Genomic DNA, 19,154 nt, shown 5'->3' on the forward strand with positions numbered 1-19,154 from the left:
CCTGAAATGTTTAAAAAATTCAAAAACGATTTGTTTTTGGCATTGCTATAATTTCGCTCTTGTAAAATGAGATCTGACGATTAAAGACATATGGAACATGTAGTACGAATCTATAAAGCGAACTGACTACTGTTATTTGTATATTTTCATTTATAATATAAAAGTTTTTTTCGTTAATTTTTAAGTGCTACGTTTTAGCTCTATTTGGTTACCATACTTGTAATCGCATATCCATACCATTGCCCAAGAAAACTCATTCAATCAATCTGTATTTAACGATGTTCTCTTTATTTTGCAGATATAAATAAATATATTGATAATTAAAACTAATAACTTTTACAATCCTTTCTGTATTCCAAATTTTTGTATAATTTACGCTTTAGGGCACGCACTCGATTAGCTTTGAATGCCAACTCCTCAGTTGAAATGCTATTAAACAAAAATCCTCGAAAAACGCGCACAACTCCAATAAACATATGTTATTTCTTGATCTTAATCGATATATTCTTAATCCATGATATTTTCGTTCTTCAAATTAAAACCACTCGTGTGTCAAAATGACACAAGTAACTGGTAACTGATCTGATCGCCAACTTTAGACTTCTGATTTGAGAATCCTGCTAATAGACTTTAACTGCGAGCTATTGTGTGTTCGCGAGTGATTGGATAACATGTGTCCGTTTATTGCTAATGCTTGGTTGGTTGGTTTATTACTGGATCTTGGATGCGGTTCCCTATCGATGAACCTATTAATACGGATTTCTTCACACATTTGTTCAGTGCTCTAAAGTTCTTGTGTCTCGGGCTAAGTGCGCTCTGTTTTGAAGCTATGCTCGGAAGTTCTGCATAGCCAAACGAGCACCCGCCCAGTGTAGGACTAGAAAAATAATCGTTTTTCGCTATAATTGATGTATTTTCGTTTGGCGCCATTAGCACCGAAATAAGATTTAAGTCAAAGCAATAGCATTTTGAGTTATAACCTTTGTGATACAGTTTTAAGTGGGGCTACGGAGTTACGTCTCTTGTGTGGAAAGCGAAAAACGCAAACTATATACGCGTGTAAAAAAATATATGTATATGTACCTCTTTGCTTAACCACATTCAAGTTACAGATTGATTTCTCTCATTTTGTTCTTTCTATATACAACGTTGCACCTGCTTTGACCCTATACACAACGAAATCATAAAAATAAATGTATACTTGGTTTCGTTTTCGTTTAAGTGGTAATAAGCACAGGGAAAATAAATACAAAATTGGCAAAATGTAGTGTAAATTAAAAATAGCTGCTTTGGAACTCGGTTTTTAACGAACTGGCCATCGTTTTGTTCTTACATTGCCGCCGTCATTTGAAGCAAAAATAATAATAATATGCGAAGTACTCGATTAATAACTACTAAATTTAAACATTTCTCTATATGTATTTACAAATCACAGCTACAAACACTAAAACCTTCTTCCAGTGTTGCTTATGGTGGCGATGACAGGCATTATGCGGGTTTTTAAACAAAAAAATTAAACTAAACGTTCATCACACGATTACATTACGTTTTCGTTATTCAACTTGTTCTCGCGTAGTGCTTAAATAAAAATGTTATTTTACTCGCAAATGGCATCTTGCCATTCCTTTAAAAGTAAACTATAGTCCAGCAAGCGTAAGAATAAGGTTGTGAATGATTAGCTATTAGTTTTACAGCCAACCGCCCTTGCGGCCAAAAAGCAAGGAACTAACTGAGCCCACAAACGCCTGTGTGATGGTCTGTGGTGTCGCCTCTTCCTCCTCCGCAGGCTTAGCCTCATTTCGCTTGGTGGTGCTGAGCTTGCTGCTGCCGCTGTCGGCTACCTTTCCCAGATCAGGGCGCACTCGTCCGCCTCCTCCAGCACCAGAAATTGTGCCCAGGTCTGGCCGCTGGTTGGCCATGCCGTTCTTTAGCTGCCTGCGCGATTTCTGGCGCTGCATCTGCTTCAGTCGCGTTTCGCTCGCCGTGCCATTGGATGTCGTCGTCTGGGCACTCGTCCCTGAACTTGGCTGACTTTGTGCTGCTGCTGCTGTTGTTGTGGGTGTCGCGCTCTTTGACGGCTTGATCTTCATTACTAAGCCCTGGTCGTCGCTGCCATCGCTGTTGTAAGCGCTCGTGCTGCTGCTCGTCGATCTAGCTAATCCTGCAGCCGCCGCAGCTGATGTTGATGGTGCAGCGGGCGTAGGCGACTTTAGGCCACGATGCAGGACACCCTTGATCTGTGCCCGATCGAAGTGTATGTCGTCCACGATGCTGTTGCTGCTGGTGTGGAGGCTCTGCAGACTGCCACTGCTCAGGGGCGAGCTGCTGCGGTTCGCGATTCCTGAGCCAAGGCCTCTCTGTGCGCTTATTATGTTCTCCAGTCCAATGCTCTCCACCTTCTCAATCAGGTTCAGCGATCGCAGAGCCCGCCTTTCCAGATGCGACAGCATGATCTTCTGCTGCTGCTGCTTGCTAAGGCTGCTCCTTTGCTTCTGTTGCGCCTGCTGATGCTGATCGCCTACGATTTTGCGTCGGATCAGATCCGCACCAGACGAGAGCAGTCCAAAGAGTGGCTCTGGCGACTGGGCGCGAGGTGGTGATCCCTCTGGACTGTTGCATGGCGTCACCGTGGGCGAAAAGTTGGGACCGGCTGGCGTGTTGAGGGCACTGGGCGTCACCGCCTTGATGCCCCTCTCGTTCAGCATTCCAGCGAGTCCGAGGTTCACCGAAAATGTGGAGCAGGAATTTTTGCGCGACAGTCCAGCACGTGGCGTTGCAGGACAACTGGAAGTGAGAGTAAACAAATATTTAGAGTTCAGTCTTACAAATAATGCGTAAAAATTTGGCTGTTGGCTGTGTTAACTATTACTTGTACCAAAAAAAATAATGACATGAATGCAAACCTTAAGTAGCAGTATTACATTCATTTGCTTAACAGTTTGGGTTAATATAAGCTCGAATAATATTTGAAACTAACCTGGGTTGTCGTGATGTCGACGTGGAGGCCATTCGGGACGACATCTGCGACTGCGAGAGGAATGACAGATCGTTAACGAAACCGTCGTCGGGATGCATGACCATGCTGTTGGTGTACGTGAACGTGCAGCCCGGTGCCTCAAACTGTTTGCCGGGCAGATCATCGCTCACGTCCTCCTCTACGTCCGACAGCGTGTAGATCTGCATTCCCAGATCGTCCAGCCCACGACCACCACGGATCGTCACGCCGGGACGCTCGTCCAGCAGTCCACTGAGCGTGGGCGTGGCCAAGCGCGACCAATGGTGCAATGTCTGCGATCCCTCCATGGGTTTGATGATCTGCAGCTTCTCGGGTAGGCGCCACTGGTGCGTCATCGAGGCGGACATGTGATTAGTGGAGCCCGACATTCCCGAGGAGCCGGTGGACATGATACTGTCTGGCGTGCGAACGCCCAGCGGTAGGTCCGAGTTTCGGACGTTACCCGTACCGTGACCCATGGGTTCGTCGTAGTTATAGGTTCCAGCCGGCGCATAGGACAACATAGCGCGGCGGGCCAAGACCTCAGCCGGCGTCAGCCTCTTGAGAGCCGCTTCCAGCTCCTTGGCGCCGGGCGCTCCTGGCACACCAGAGGGCTGGGCTGGATAGCCGTCATCTGACTGGGAGTTGAGACTCTCGCTGGACAGAGTTTTAACTCCCAGCGATTGATTGCTACCGCCACGATAGTAGGAGCCCGCTGGATACGCCATCGAAGCCATGCGCGGCCCCGAAGAGCTGCTCATCGACATAGCTCCCAGTTGGGTCATCGACACGTTGCCGCTGTCCATGTAGTTGCCGCTCTTGCCGGCACATCGCACTGTGTCGAACACCCGCTTGTAAGGCGGCACATTGCCAGCTCCCGCGTACACGCTGCCTCCCATGGTGGAGGAGCTCATGCCACCGGACGGCATGTGCATCATCATGCGGCTTATGCGATCTGCCGATCGCTGGCTGTCGCCCGATATGCCAGAGTCTAGGCTGTTCTCTGAGTACAGTGACGATTCCATAAGCTCGCAGTGCAGCGAATCCGGCGGGAAAAGACCACCGCCCATGCCGGCACCACTTGTTCCAAGGCCGCCTAGGAATGAGCTCCTGGCCTGTGGCTGCGAGCGCTTTCGCTGCTGCTTCAGCTGATCCTGAGCTGAGTGAAGCAGAGCGAGCACCTCTTCGTAACGCTGCTTGAACTCCACCAGTTCCAGTGCCAAAGCATTTTGGTTTTCTTTGGTCACGTGCAGCAGTGAGAGATGTTCGTCGTTGTCTTGCGTCAGTTGGTGTAGCCGCATTTCCGCCTCCGCCAGGCGGGCGGTCAGGTTCACGATCTGGTCATGTTGCAGCCGGTTTTCCTCCCGCTGCCGTTCCAACTCCAAACTGAGGTTGTCGTACTGCGAGTTGGCGTCGCTTAACTGAGCACTGATATCGGCCATCAGCTGGCGCTCGTGTTCCTCCACCTCGTCCGTCTGGTGGGCCAGTTGGGTGGCCTCGGACTTCAGTGACTTGTTCTCGTCGAGCAGAGAGTTGACCTTGCGCTGCAGTAGATCCAAAGTTATAGACTTCGACATGGTGGGAGTGTCTGTGGAGCAACAATTGCATATAATTAGTCATTTAATCACGAAAAAAGTACTTCAATGTTGATATTTCGGTCACTTATCTACCCGTATAGATTACGTTATCTGTGCTTTACTCACCAGTATCTGTGCCATCGTCTGCATCGTTGGTAAGCACAGAGATGAGCTCGTTCTTCTTGTGCAGCTCGTGAACCAGCTGGGCACGGTCGTCGTTGGAGGCCTTGAGATCGGTTTCCAGATCCGCGACCCGTGCCTCGAGTGCATTGTTCTGGGTAAGTAGCTCCTTGCCAATCTGCACGGTCAGCTCCAGGTCCTTCTCCTTCTCCTCCAGCAGTCGCGTCACGGCCTCAATGTCATCGTACGCCCGAGTCATCTGGCTAACGCGGTTGCCGCATAGAACTATAAAATATATAAAAACCAAATAATTATGTAACTATAAACGCGGATTAATAGACAGAATAACTATGTTGAAGTATGTATGTTCATAGAAACTAATGGCAATTTGTTCGACAGGCTCTTTTTGACATTGTTCAAAAAATAAACTTATTCCCCGAACTAAATACATATATGTATCTAATGATTTAGCACGAATCAAATTAGAGATCTTTTCACAAACGTATGTTAATGTACAAGAATGTTTTTTAAAAGTATGAACTCTTTACTGTTCGTTACAGTAAACACCCAAAGTTTGCAACGGTTCACTGTAGCGGGAAAGCACTTTAGGAAAGGCTCCCATTGACAGTGTTGGAAAGGAATGCAATAGCTCCACACTGGACTGACTGGGTTCATCGATTTAACAGTTATAGCATAAGCACCTTCCATCAGCAGCTGCTCGTTCTGCTGTTCTCCCGTTATTATACCCTCTGATGCTGCATCTGCTGTCGTTGTTGTTGTTGCAATGTTGCCAATGCTGCTGCCCAAAGAGAGTTCATCCTCGTACTCAAGTTCATCGTCCGTGATGAAGAAGTCTTGGTGCAATTCCGACCAATTTTGGCATGCCTCAAAGGCCAAGTCTTCCAAGTTGGTAATCGCTGTGGCTGTTTTTGCTGTTGTTGCAGCTTCCAATGCATTCCCGCTATTGGCATCTCGCTCCGATGCACTGGCTAAAAATCGATGATGGACTCTGCTGCCGGCAGCAGTCTCCCCGTCTCTCTCTCGCTCTCGCTCTCCCGTTGGCTCCATCTCCTTTTCCATTACTTCCCCATTGTTTACGTGCGTCATTTTGTCTTTGTTGATTTCTTTCGTTTTCTTTGGCAAATTCTTTTCTTAGTCACTTAGCGTTTGTGCTTGAGATCTAATCACATTTAAATTTAAATCTTTTCGTTCGACGATTTCCCCTTCGATTTGTATTATGTAATTTTTAAAGCATTTTACAAATTCCGTCTAGGCACTTTCGGCTTGTTTGGCGGTACAAAGAGGGATGTTTTTCTTTTTTTCCTCCGCGTATTTCACCCCGTTTATCCGTTTCTTTTATTTCGTTTCACCCGGGGGTCACATGATTTTGTAGTTTTTTATTCAATTGCCTTGATGCTCGGTGAATGTAAACATTAAAACTAATTGCTAAATTAATGCGAATTGTCCAGAGTCACAAGAGAAAATGAATAACTGTCATCGCGCGGCTCTCTCCCACTCTCTCCATGTCACTTTTGGCTCTCTTTGCCACCCACTAAACGCGGAGCATGCGCAAAATCACTTGCAGCTCGTTAATTTATTTCTTTCAAAGATTTCGCTTGGCCGAAAATATATATAAAAAGCAACAAAAAAAAACCTCGCTCGACTGGCTCAATGTTATATTTTCTGTTTTTGTTTTTATAAATAGCCATGAGCGCAGCTTGGAAACTGGAAGTGGAACTTCTTGCTCGGCCAAACGCACACTCGCAAATGGCAGCTGTGACGTCGACGTCGACCGAGGAGAACCGGCAGCGGCAGCGCAGGCAGCAACAACAATAGAAACGGCAATAACAACAACAACTGCAGCAGCAGCATCACTTAAAGTAAAAGGCGTTTTCCCCCAAGACATTTCCAGTGAAAGGGAAATGGCAATAGTTACGTTTACAGCTGGGAATTCTATATGGAAATACTACAAGAGAATTTAAGTAAACTCACATGTTAAATATTTCGGCGTTACACTTCACTTCACAATAAATATTAAATAGCAGTTCAAAAGTCCAAAGGTTAGAGACATAACCCACACACAACAAACAAACTTATAAACGCGAAAACTTCAAATATAGATGGCAAGAAGAAGACAAACGAAAACTGCGCTCCAAACTCGTGACGGTACACACACAAATACAGTCTCTTCTTCTTACGCCTTTTGCGTGCTGTTTTTTAATGTTCTTTTTGCAGTTTTCAAACGTTTCAAATCGGTTATTATGTCTTTAACCACATGCACACTATTCGAAATTTCAACTCCTTGACTTTGGCAAATTGTTTGGCACAAATTGTTTTAGTTTTCCGTTCGGATTTTGCACAAATTGTGTAATTTACAGATTGCAGATACTCGAGAGAATGACAAACGCGAGGCGTGGAAGCCAAGAGTGAATGAATTTCGTTTGTTGTATTGGAATTAAAATCCACATCCACCACCATGCCATCCACACTTGGGGAGAGCAAATGGGAGAGTGAGAGAGCGGTACAGTGTTGCCAGCTGTACGTAAATAGCGATGGTGTGTGTCAAGAGGTCGAATCTTTGATACTGCGCACCTATTCAGAGGTTCTAAACAAATTTGTTACTAGGGAATGCGAAATGTAGGCTAAAACTGGCTACATATTTGAGCAGTTAGAAAAATACTTCTATAGTAAAAATAGTTAAATTACTTTAACACACATACCCTGTATAAAAGCCAACAATTTAACTCGAAACTTTGAATGCTCATAAGCCGGATAAACGACCCCTGGCCATCAAATCCCTTTGCCAATTGTTTGTTTTCCTTCACAATATATCATATTTCCTATTTCTCAGGTAAACAGCGAGCAAAGTGAAAACTCCAACTAAACACCGGAACCATTTTCCGCCTAATCCTAATCCCATTCATGGTTAGGGCGCGAAAAACTACGCGGGTAATTTTCTGCGTAGCTATTTCAGACGTTTTTCCACGAATTTCAAAACATTCAGATAACTCAGGTAGAAGACTGAAGGAATGGAATAGGATCAGCAATGGATCAGATTAGCTGATTTACGATCTTCCGGACTGTGCTCTAAAATTTAAAAATCTAGTTAGAGTTTATGAACCTGCTAATGTTCCACTTAATGATTTACAGCACGCGTCGGACAGTCATAAAAATTGGAAGAAAACTCATTATCTTGCACGTTTAGCAGGTTATTTTATAGTATACCATATTACCGAACGGGAAGTTGTGCAGTACTAAGAGATACTCATGTCCTTTATTTATATTATAAATATATATATATCTAAGAATTAGCATATACCAAAACTGATATAAAAGACATGAGTCATGTGTTATGGGTACATTGGGTACAAATCTCATAGCGGAATCAGTAATCTAAACTTAGTTTTTAAGTTTTTAAGCTGTAGAGAAACCCACTTACGTGCAAGTCATAAAACTGTACTTAATGGCTTTTTGGCAGCTTTACGCTAATAGAACTTCAGTGATGATTTCGAGACAATAATGTCATGTGGTTTTTTGCCTGCATTAATGGCAATAAATGACTGGAGCTTTTTCCGCAATCAATCGGCCAAGATAGTGTGTCTGGCAAACAGATGATAAGGCGAAAAAGCTCCTCTCCACATTTGGAAAACTAAATTAATACAAACTTGCGTAGATAGATAAGTGGCGGCCCTAGCAATAAAGATCCCAGGCACAAGATGAGATCATGTGCCTTCAGCGAAGCCATCCTGCCCTCCGTTTCCCCTCGAACTTGATAGTTTTTCAAATGAACTTGCTAAAATCGTCGATAGGCGAGTTTAGGAGTGTACAAAAGCCATCATAAGTTGTGCAAATATCAATATGGCAGACTCGGCTCCAATAAACAAGTCGGCACGATCCATATAGTATAGAATATCGAAAGCAAATACAAAGTCTAAACATCACTCATCGAAATAAAGGAAAATAAATAGGCAGAAATGGAGAATTTGCTCAAGCCTAAGTATATGTGCGAAAAATGGCTGTCGTGTTTGCTCACACGTCGACCACAACAAAAGAACCCAAAAATAAGCTGGCGAAACAACACTAAAGTTCATTAATTGCTAAAATATAAAAGACTTCCGATAAGATAGGCCCAAATTGAGGCTAAGACATGCAGCCTGCACTTCAGTGATAAGTGAAGAAAGTTCCCATATTGCCAAAATACATTAATAACAAAACAATCTAAGTAAAGCCATGTCTATTTGTAAGCATATCGATAAGGGAGATATCATTGCCTATTGCCCGAGATAAAGGTATTACTAATTTAATGTAGCCATGGAAAATAAACCTATGTGTAGTAATGCAATAAGATGATCATAGCAAGCTCACTTTACTAGATATTGGACGAACCTTAACTTTAATTGTTACTAAAGGGTTCATTAAATCTGAAAACTATTCGAGTGTACCTATTATCGCACACGCAATTATCCACTAGAGCGATTGCTATCTCTTGTGCAATGAGGAGTGATGGATTACAGGTTATCTTAATGCCTCAATTATCAGACACTTGACATTGCCCACAGGCATGGCTACAAGTTCCGAAAGCACTGATATGAAACGGAAACAGAACCTCACCTTTTCGAGAATCTATATAGTATAATCCCGAACCAAGCTCGTCCTTCCTTACCTTTGTTCGTCAGCAGACTGCGCACCACCTTCAGGCAGTTCTTGCCATCGACATTCTTGGAGGCGTAGTACATGAGCTCCCAGCTGCTAGCTGCCTGCAGCAGCTCCTGTGGCAACTCGAAGTGCGGCGCCTCCAGCACGCCCGTTATTGGACTGGGTACCGGCGTCCCCGGCACACTGGTATCCACCTTTCGCTGTCCCTTGGAGGCGAAGTCGTGCAGCAGGGCCAGGTGGGGAGCCGACACGCCCAGCGGTGGATCCATTGACTTTGGCCCCGACTTCATTTGCTGCACAATGCAGCGCATGCGATCCACTGCCTCCAGTTCGAGTTCCAGGCGCGTGGGCGGTGGCTCAATTCCGTTGACGATCGCCGACATGGAGGAGCAGCTGGACAGGCTATCGAAATCGCTGGCGGATCCATTGAGCTGCTGCCGCCTGTCCGCCGAGCGCTGGAAATTGGTGTCCAAGTGCTGACCCAGCAGCTTGTAGGTGTTCTCAAAGTGCTTGCTGGAGTTGGACGGCTGGCTGGTGATCAGCGTGGCGTTCAGGGAGTCCTCGGAGGCGTTGGACCACAGGGAGCTGCTCGACTTGCTCTCAACCAGCGAGGTCGATGAACTACCGTCTGCGTTAAAGGTGCTATTCAGCTGGTTGCCATTCTCGAAGGTTTGCCCATAGTCGTCCGCCTCCTGCTCGACTATGATGGGCAGGGCCTCCAGCTTCTTGTTGGCATGATGATGATGGGGCTCTGGTTCTTGGTGATTTGGTTTACTTCGCATTGCCATGTTGAGGAGTGGCATTTTGCTGCACGTACATTGTTTGCTTGGCTTTAACGCGAACTTTTCAGTTTGAATTTCGACTTTAACATGTATTGGAACACACGAACAATTAACTTCTAACTGGGAATTTTAAAGTTTTGTTTTAACAGCTTTTCTGGGATTTGGCTTGCGTTTAGTGCCTATAAAGATTGCGCATTTTAGAGTGTGTGTGTGTGTGTGTGCTAGTAACTTTTTGTGATTTCTTGTTAAAATACTGCGCAGCAAGTGCAGCAAACAAATCCGTATCTTAACGCCCGGAATTGCACTTATCAATGTGCTATTTTCGAACGACTGTCGAATGTAATTCTTATTACTATCGGATTGTTAGGCAAGTTACCAGCAATCTGCGGAAGATGTTTGCCTCATTTCCCAAAAATACCAACAATGGCAAATTGTGTGCGCATATAAATCCCAGCATTTACATACAATGCCCGTCAAAAAAATAAATCACAAATATTTCAAAACTGCGACGACTTCACACCGCGACGCGCGATAGAAGAGTGGACAGATTGTGGGCATGGGCATGGTGGTTTTAGATTTAGTGGCTGCCACTGGAGGAAAGTTGGGCGCAAACGAGTTTTACCAAATTAGTTAGCCTTGCCCGGAATGGCAGATGCGTTCGTTCGAATGGAGCTGGTCCGTGGTCAAGAGCACGTAGGTTGCTGGGAAAACTCTGGCCAACTTGCAGCAACTAGAACCACTTGGCACCACCACATTCAGGTAGGAAAAACGCGTGGGCTGCGCTTCAGAATGTGGGAAATGGAAAATGGGAAATGGTGCACATCCCACAAGAAGCACAAGAAGCTGGTCCATTCACGCTCTCAATAGCCAGTATTCGGTCTTCGATTCAATCATAATTTGTATGTGGAAGAAGTGAAAGAAAATTGAGCTAAAGCTGAAGCTGAAGCTGAACCCAGCTGAGATAACTGCCGAGCTAGATTCAGATACTAACGGTTGTGCCAAATGAACGGCCAACATGAGATGGCCAACATAAAGCTGCTGGCCAGTCGAACAAAAAGCCTTGGGCCCAGACCGAGATCCGGAGATGAGTCAACTGATCCGAGTCACCGTTTTGTGTTTTAGCTTGAAATTAATTTTTTGCATCCCTGCAGTTGAAAGCGGTAAAAAAAAAGCTTTGCGTAAAAAAATAAACAATTTAGTCGCAGTTTTTTTTTAGGTTCATCGACATGCAAAGCGCGTATGCACCTGTGAGTCACGTTCCCTCACTTCAAGCACTAAACATTCGAAGGGAGCCGTGGAATAAATCACTTTATCGCATAGATAAACCCCATGCGACATATGACATATGACAAAACGAGCGATCCAACAAGAATGAGCACACACATACAACTTGATTGGCTGATTGAATCAAAATGTGATATGTGATATATGATATATAATGGGCGAGAAGATAATAGCCGATCGGGCATTCGTGGGCCGCAGTGTATGGTAATTATGTAAAGACAACTGAATAAATAGCTGAATAGCTGAGGGAAAAGCAAGCAAAACATACAACATCCCAAAAAGGCCAATCAATTCGTACACGCGAAAATGAAACGAAAACGGCAGCAGTAACATAAGACCAACTCAGTTGTTATTTGGCATGTTTTTTATTTTTTTTTTCAGTTTTTCTGATGTATTTGGTTCACATCAACTTTCACAAATGCTGTTCGCAATTAATTATTGGCAAAAGTTCGGTGCATTTAAGCAGATTTTAATGGTCACTACGAGATGGCCAGGTTACAAGGCTTTATACGGAAGCAGTCGGATTAGCTGCTTATGGCTGGGATAAGTTCAAGATCAGAAATACAAGATACAAACTGTTACGTAATCAATGAAAAGATACTTTGGAAGTGCGGCAGAAAAAGACAGCATTTATGTAGAGAGTTTAAGTCACAAACATTCTAGAGCTAAGTCAACTAAACTACTACTCCTACTATAATAAGTACCATAGGCAATGGTTCAATGAACAACGGCTTGCTTACTTAGAATATGTTTAATTCAACTCATCATGAGCACCAGCTTCAGGTGCTTAAATCTGCACAAAGAGCAGCTAGTATTTAATTAGTTTTGTTTACAGCCAGTGATCAATAACAACCAACGGCAAAGTCAAGGAAGTTCGATGTCCGCTGCAATTGATAGGCGAAGTGAGTGATAGCCTGGGTAAGTCAGACGTTGTATCAAGTGGTTGTTACCGGGAAAAGCGATTTGAGCCACATTTTCTTGCACCAATTAGCGGCGGGCAATGTGAATGTCCTCCCCAATAGGCCAGTGACACAGAGGAAAGCGTTGAGGAGGAAAATAGCGACAGATTGAACGAATGCCTGCAGGTGCAGTGCGTTTGCGAGGTGACGCAATGAAAGTGTGTCACACTATGTAAACCATCTCGGCCAATTGTTTGCTGAATAAGAAAGAAACATGGTCAGTCTGTCGCACATAAGCGGCTTTTTTGCTTCTTTTTTTTCTGTTGGTTTGCCCGAGTTTAGGACCAACGAACATGACACCAATTTTCGCGCGGAATTTGGTGCGGCCGAGGCTTAGCACCAATAAAAGCACAATTGCCGGGGCGCTTATGACTGTCCATTTAACGTGGCCCATAGCTCAAGCTCAAGAGCCATTTGTACATTTGTACATTTGAGCATTTGTGCGTTTGTAGTTTGCGGTTTGCTTGATGAGCCAACGGAACGCGTTCTTCAGCCAGATAAACCGTTGATTGATGCGGAAGAGCCACTGGCCGACGATAATGCCAATCGATCAAGAAGCCACGCCAGTGGAGTACAGTTAATGCTGGCTATGTGAGAAACCATCAAGTAATTGCATAACAAACATCCATTGCCCTGTGATTCATGCTTATTAATCATTACTTTTAATAGGTGGAAGTGTGCAAAGACTAAAAGTGTGACTAATTGACCATTTTGGTTTCAGTCTTAGTCTTAATGCACAATTCAATCATTGCTTTAAGCAACTGCTGTTATATAGATGTACAACTCTTCTCTGTTAATTAACTAAAATTGATATTTTTATATCCAACGATGCTAAATACAGAAATTAACGTGCATGCTAACGGACTTTATAGTATTATCTGTTAAAGTTTTACAGTATCAAGAAAACATTTCCAAAAGGCGTCAAGATTACACGCAAAATTGATCACTTCCACATGTTTTGTTTTTCCAGCCTGACCTTTGCTTTGTTTACTTGTGTGCTTAGCAGAGTGCCACAAATTAGCATCTGTAAGGAGTTTCTGTTTACGCAGGGATCACTGTAAACCGGCTGCTGTCGAAGAACTGGAAGTTGGGAATTCGTGTAGCGGTAAATGGTAAATTACACGACCACCACGCACATATGTACATGTGTATGCATATATGCATATATATATTTACTATGTACTATCCAAAGAAAACACACCCAACGCAAACAAACATCGGCAAACAGCTGGTTTTTTTTTTTTGAATTGACAGAGACGGAATGTCGATGGGCGACAGAGATGGAGGGAAATGCCGATTGAGGGCCATATAGAATTAAAACGCTCCTTATCAGCGAAACCAAAACCGAAAGACGGCATGGAAAAACGATTATGTAAAGAGACGAAATGACAACAACTGCAGGCGAGGAGAAGCCCCATTGAACGGCAAGAACAAATTAAGCTGACAGACAACATGCCCTGCCCATGGCCTCCACCCATTAATACATTAATACGCGCGTTCCCTTTAAATGTTTACACCAGCCAGCATTTTCCTCTTCATAATTCACGAAAAAAATGAAGCAAAGAATGAAAGAAAAAAAGTTTAGCACACACACACACACACATACACTGGCAATAGTTGTCCTAAAAATAAATTCAATTCGTATGACGGCACGAACAAAAGGCACTTGGAGAAATTCCAACTGCTGTGTGGCGCACACAGCGCGTATGAGCAATATTATTAATAATTTTGCGTTAATGATTTTGTTCGGCAGTGCCAGTGGCTCGCCTTTTGCTTTTATTTGGCACACATATTTCTCGAGTATTTTTGGCAAATTATGCCAGACGGTGCACACGCACAATTTCACTGCCAACGCCGATTGAAAACACAGATTTTTCGCAATTTTTGCACTTATTAACGGAGCGAACGGGAACGGACCACCGCTTACATTTCGGTTTTGGCACACAAACACTTTAGTTTACGTATTTATTTCGCGGCGGCGCTAAGACATTTGAAATATCGCACACACAAGCACGCGGAGCGCAGCAGCATTACTTTTCCTCTTTCCCCACCGATTTCAAACGTTCGACAAAATCGAAAAGCAAAATGTGAAAAAGCACGCGCAACGTTGCCGGATCGCCGGCCGGGCCCCACTCAGCTGTTACGTTGACGCTGACATGTGGCAATGATCTTGTGTGAATGGCAGGCCACAGCTGTCAGCGGCCGTTGCACAACACTGCCTAGAGACCAGAGCAACAAGTGTTGAAAATGCGCGGGAAATCGATAAATCCAAAGATTTCATATTTTTCAAAAATCAGAAAAAATTATATTTTTTTTTAAATTGTTACTTGGTAGCTTCAATAACTGTTTCCTACTCATTTTTATGTGACAAGATTAAATCATTTATGTTACGTATAGTATTACAGCCAATAAGATTCGATTTATTCGCTTGCTTACTAATGAAACGAAATATGCTAGCATAACTAATATTAACGTTTGTTAATATCAATAAAAGATATTTTGAAAAACGTATTTAGTCTAAGCATCTCCATATGGCTGTCAACTCAAAAACCATAAATAAACATGAACTAAACATTTCAAAGAGAGCTTAAGAAATATTACCAACAATATTCGCACAAATGTCAGACAAAAAACATTGGCATGTGATACAAGAAAAAGAATTCTGCACTCTATAGTATATATGGCAACTTATTTTTAATCTGCTTTCTTGCGTAGATAAAAGAAAATTGCGTTTCGCTGTCAAGCGAAGGAGGATAAACAATTGGAAAAATACTTAAAAACGCATAAAAGCATTGGGATATTTTAAAAAACAAAAGGCCAACGACAAGTTGGAACATAAAAGATACAGAGATACCTATTCATACAGAATATAGTATACAGATTGTATAACTCGCACTGAATATGAATGATTCAAAGGGTGACCGCACAATTTCCGCTGATAAATTCGTATTAATTGGGCAATTGTATAGCTAACCAGCGCCGAGCAGTGGCATATAAACAAATATATTAGGAAAGCCATAAATGGCGTTGGTCTTCACCCAGTTTTGGCTTGCAATATGTAGATATAAATAAAAAGAAGCAAAGAATATTTTAATTTTGTGTTGCTGATACCCCAATAATATCGCGTAGGAACAAAATAAAGATATGTAAACCCTTACTAATAAGAATTTCAAAACTCTATATAGTCACATAAATATAAATTCAAACGGAGCCTCGAACAAGTGTCGTTTAAAAAATAGTAAAGGTTTTTCGATGATCTCATTCGCAATTGAGTCATGGAAAACGCACTTGACTTTCTACAGCCTAAGATAGTAGTAAAAGGCAACTTACGGAAGTAGTTTAGGCACTCTCTTGTCTGCTCCTTGGTCAGGCCCAGACCCTCCGGCGGAATAGGCAGCGCTGGGGCCGGAACAAACCAATCCTCGTTCGCATAGCCCGAGAAGTTTGTGAGGAAATCGTTGCGCACCTTGTACTTGGGTATCTGCTCCTCCAGCAGCGAAAAAATCTCCACCTCGGGCAGATTCTCGCTGCTGCACAGCTCTGTGAATATTACAACATAGTTTATTAGTACGTTGGTGTGAAACGTAGCTTAAAGTGCACCTGCAGTCCAACTACCAAGCTCTAATTTACCACAGAAAACGCTCTGATTTCGCTACAGCTGATTAACTTAATTTGAATGCAACCATTTGTTGCACTCAATAAAATAATTAAATGCTTAAATAGCCGAGCATGAATGAGAATTAGTGGCGTCTTGATTAAGTTGAGCAATAGAAACGCTTGTCTATGTGGCTTCCAAGCTTAGCTCGTGGTAGTTGGAGTGTGGTGAAGATCGAAATGGTTTGCTCACCGGTCAGGCAGCTGGCATCGCAGGTCTGTGGTCTGGGGGCAGCCGGCGACAACTGCAACTGCGTCTGCTGGAGAAGACGCTTCGACTGGAGGCGCGGCAGGTGCTTGGTGAGCGTCGCCTGGGCGGAGGGACTGAGCGGCTGAGAGCCGCCATTGGCCCCCAATGTTGCGGATAGCATTAAATGGTGATCGCTTCTGGATAGCAGTATTGTCGTGGAATTGTTACACCTTGATTTGTGTTGATTTGGGATGGGTGTTCCTTTGTTCCGCGTCTGGTTAGTTGCTCAACTGAAAGTGGATAGAAGGAGGCGAGCTTGTGTTAATTTGCTGGCTATCACATGAAACTTATAAGCCAGCTGCCAGGCGACTTTTTCCACTCTATTTTCGCTATTTGCCATCGGAATGAGTTCATTGCTAACAAACGAACAGGGGAACGAACGAACGTATGCGACTTTTGCTTATCTATTTGCTGGCTGATAAAGTCCGCGGCCGAATGTGAATGATTATTAATACTATAAATATTGGCAAAACGTCAAAGGATTTTCGACTAATATTTATCAACTACTAAATTGGCAGTCGCAAAGGCAGACACCCCGTGAAATGCTTACTGATTTCTGTGAAATAAGCGTTTAGGCCTTTTCCACACGGTACAATTTTGACATTAAAATGGATTCAATGTATTTCAATTTAGACAGATTTTCACGTAGATAGAGAACAATCATTTGATAACAACGTGTCTGTGATTTTCGTTAATAAGCTGATATATATCTATACATTATCATTTATTTATAATTAAAGCGTGCCTAATATCACTATTGATATATTGATAGAGACTGCGGATTAAGTCTAATCTAGCACTGAATGAGGAAAATTTTCTTTTACTTGAAGTCAAACTTTTAACTAACAAAGAAGAGACCTGATCGCCGAGCAGGCGTTTACTGATTCTTCTTGGCCCGAAACTTATTTATCGAGTGGAGTCTGCGAGCTTTGTCGAGTCATACCGACGGTTTCGAGGTCGGAAATGTGGAGTACTCCAAGAGCAGATCCAACAGCCGAAGAGATGGCCAAAACCATGTGGAACAGATAGACTACGTGCTCAGAGGCCCGTCGCCTGCACTCAGAAACTCACATAAGAAACCGCGGTGATAATAACAAAAAAAACGAGCGAACAAGAGGTAAAAGTGTAATTAGCCAATAAACACAGCACGGAAAGAAATAGTTGCTTTCAGCTGGTAAGTTTTATGATCAAAAGATACTACCAGTATATTTAAAATTTTTAATATATCATATTGGAATTCTTCATTTTTAAACTGAAAAAGGTGAACAATTATTTGAAAAGGGGTGAGTTTTCTACCTGGACTTTTTTTTTTTACAAGAGGATGCAGATGTTGTATGATCTTTGTAGAACATGATGCCTATAATAGGTACTTGAATGCAAAACAGATACGGAATACCCTTACTAGTATGCTTAAGATGCCAACGCCATTTGAACTAAGTATCAACCAGCTTTATTCTCGCAGTGTACGAAGCAATCGCGCACAGCTGAGTGTGAATTGGAGTTTTTAATTTGCAACTCGCAGCGACTTTTAAACGATGACGCACAAAGAGCAAAGAGTTTTCTGCATGTGACGCCAAGAGAAAGGCACAATGTAGGTGTTCCCCACAAAATCGCGATACGGCCGCCTAATGATAACAGCAGAAAATCAATGGCGCACTTTTTTCTCGCCCATTGGGCTGCAATTTGCATTGCATAACACGTAGAAAATCGAAGAACTGAGGGGAATTCGCTTTTGGCCAGAAATAACAACAAAGCGGAAAATCGTGAATGAAAACCGCCGGCTAACGGTAATAGTTTGGCAGCGCAGCAACTGCGCTGCTGTCAAACACAAACACACACACGCGCATTCTATTACTCACACACAGGAAGGCATTTTTCAAATAACGTTTCTATTTCTTATTCCTTTTCTTTTAGACGTAAAGAGCGCGCAATTGTCAGGCCAAAAACACTAGCGTGGATGGCATAATGCTCTAAAATTAATTTCCAAGCGACGACAATCCTCAACCGCTTGCCAAAAAGCCAAGCAATTTGTTAAAGTTGCGTTGTTTTGGCACTCAAACGCACACACACACACATACATATACTTTTGCACTTATATAAGTAGCGCGTCGCGTCGCTTGTTGTTGTTGTTTAATGGGGCAGGGTCATTAGACGACACCGTTAAATGTTGCATGTGGTCGATTTTTATAGTTTTCTTCGATTAAAAGCATTGATTTATCACCAGCAGCATGAATCAGCTGGCTTAGAGGGGCGGTGGGCGGGGGATGCTGCTTGGGGGAGGTCAAAAATGAACACACTCGACACACGCACACACACATGAACACTCACGCACACAAATTTGCGGGGGCGCAGCTGTGCGTGTGTGTGCGGGAATTATAAAACACACACAGGCGAACACTTCTCACATTTCATAATAATTTTCACAGCTCTTGGAAAAACTAACCTTTGCGCCAAGGCGTTCAATTATTGAATTTTCATTTTGGGCCTCCTATAGTAGCCCTTCTAATTGTTGTTGCTGTGTGGTACCTACATTTGTTGTAGTTGGCTTGTGTTTGCCATTTTTTTTCTCCGCGCTGCTTTCACAAACACACAGGCACACGAAATTCAGGGGTCACATGGAATTTTATTCAATTCCGCACTTAACATCGCGCTCGTCAGTATTTGGAAAATGTTTGCTATTGGTTAATTGTCTAAAATATGCAACGTGCACCGTACTATGTGCGTTTGTGCTGGCAAAGCAAAGAGTTTAACTAATTTTATTTAGCCAGATTTCGATTGGCTGCTGCCCAACACATGCAAGAACCAGGGCTGCACTCGAACCTATCGCTGTGCACCGATAGTCGGGCGACCCTGCCAATCGTTATCGCTCCTTGAAAT

General features: G+C 43.3%; 1 protein-coding gene across 6 annotated transcripts; it reads right to left on the bottom strand.

Annotated features, from left to right (window-relative positions):
* Positions 1-261: 261 nt before the first annotated feature.
* Positions 262-19,087, bottom strand: LOC6526984 (trafficking kinesin-binding protein milt). Of its 6 annotated transcripts, none has more exons than XM_015197722.2 (6): positions 18,808-19,087; positions 16,221-16,507; positions 15,704-15,913; positions 4,699-4,977; positions 2,978-4,583; positions 262-2,784 (listed from the first exon to the last, which is right to left on the bottom strand). In XM_015197722.2, the coding sequence occupies exons 2-6, from the start codon at positions 16,396-16,398 to the stop codon at positions 1,689-1,691; spliced, it is 3,369 nt and encodes a 1,122-aa protein (XP_015053208.1). In that variant the 5' UTR covers positions 16,399-16,507; positions 18,808-19,087; the 3' UTR covers positions 262-1,688. The 6 variants fall into 6 exon arrangements, with proteins under 6 accessions (XP_015053208.1, XP_015053210.1, XP_015053211.1 ...); XM_015197724.2 differs by having other exon boundaries at positions 18,721-19,087; XM_015197725.2 differs by lacking the exons at positions 15,704-15,913; positions 16,221-16,507; positions 18,808-19,087 and adding exons at positions 9,356-10,309; positions 14,301-14,445.
* Positions 19,088-19,154: the final 67 nt, after the last annotated feature.

The sequence above is a fragment of the Drosophila yakuba genome, chromosome 2L, assembly GCF_016746365.2.
Source record: "Drosophila yakuba strain Tai18E2 chromosome 2L, Prin_Dyak_Tai18E2_2.1, whole genome shotgun sequence".
Classification (NCBI taxonomy): domain Eukaryota; kingdom Metazoa; phylum Arthropoda; class Insecta; order Diptera; family Drosophilidae; genus Drosophila; species Drosophila yakuba.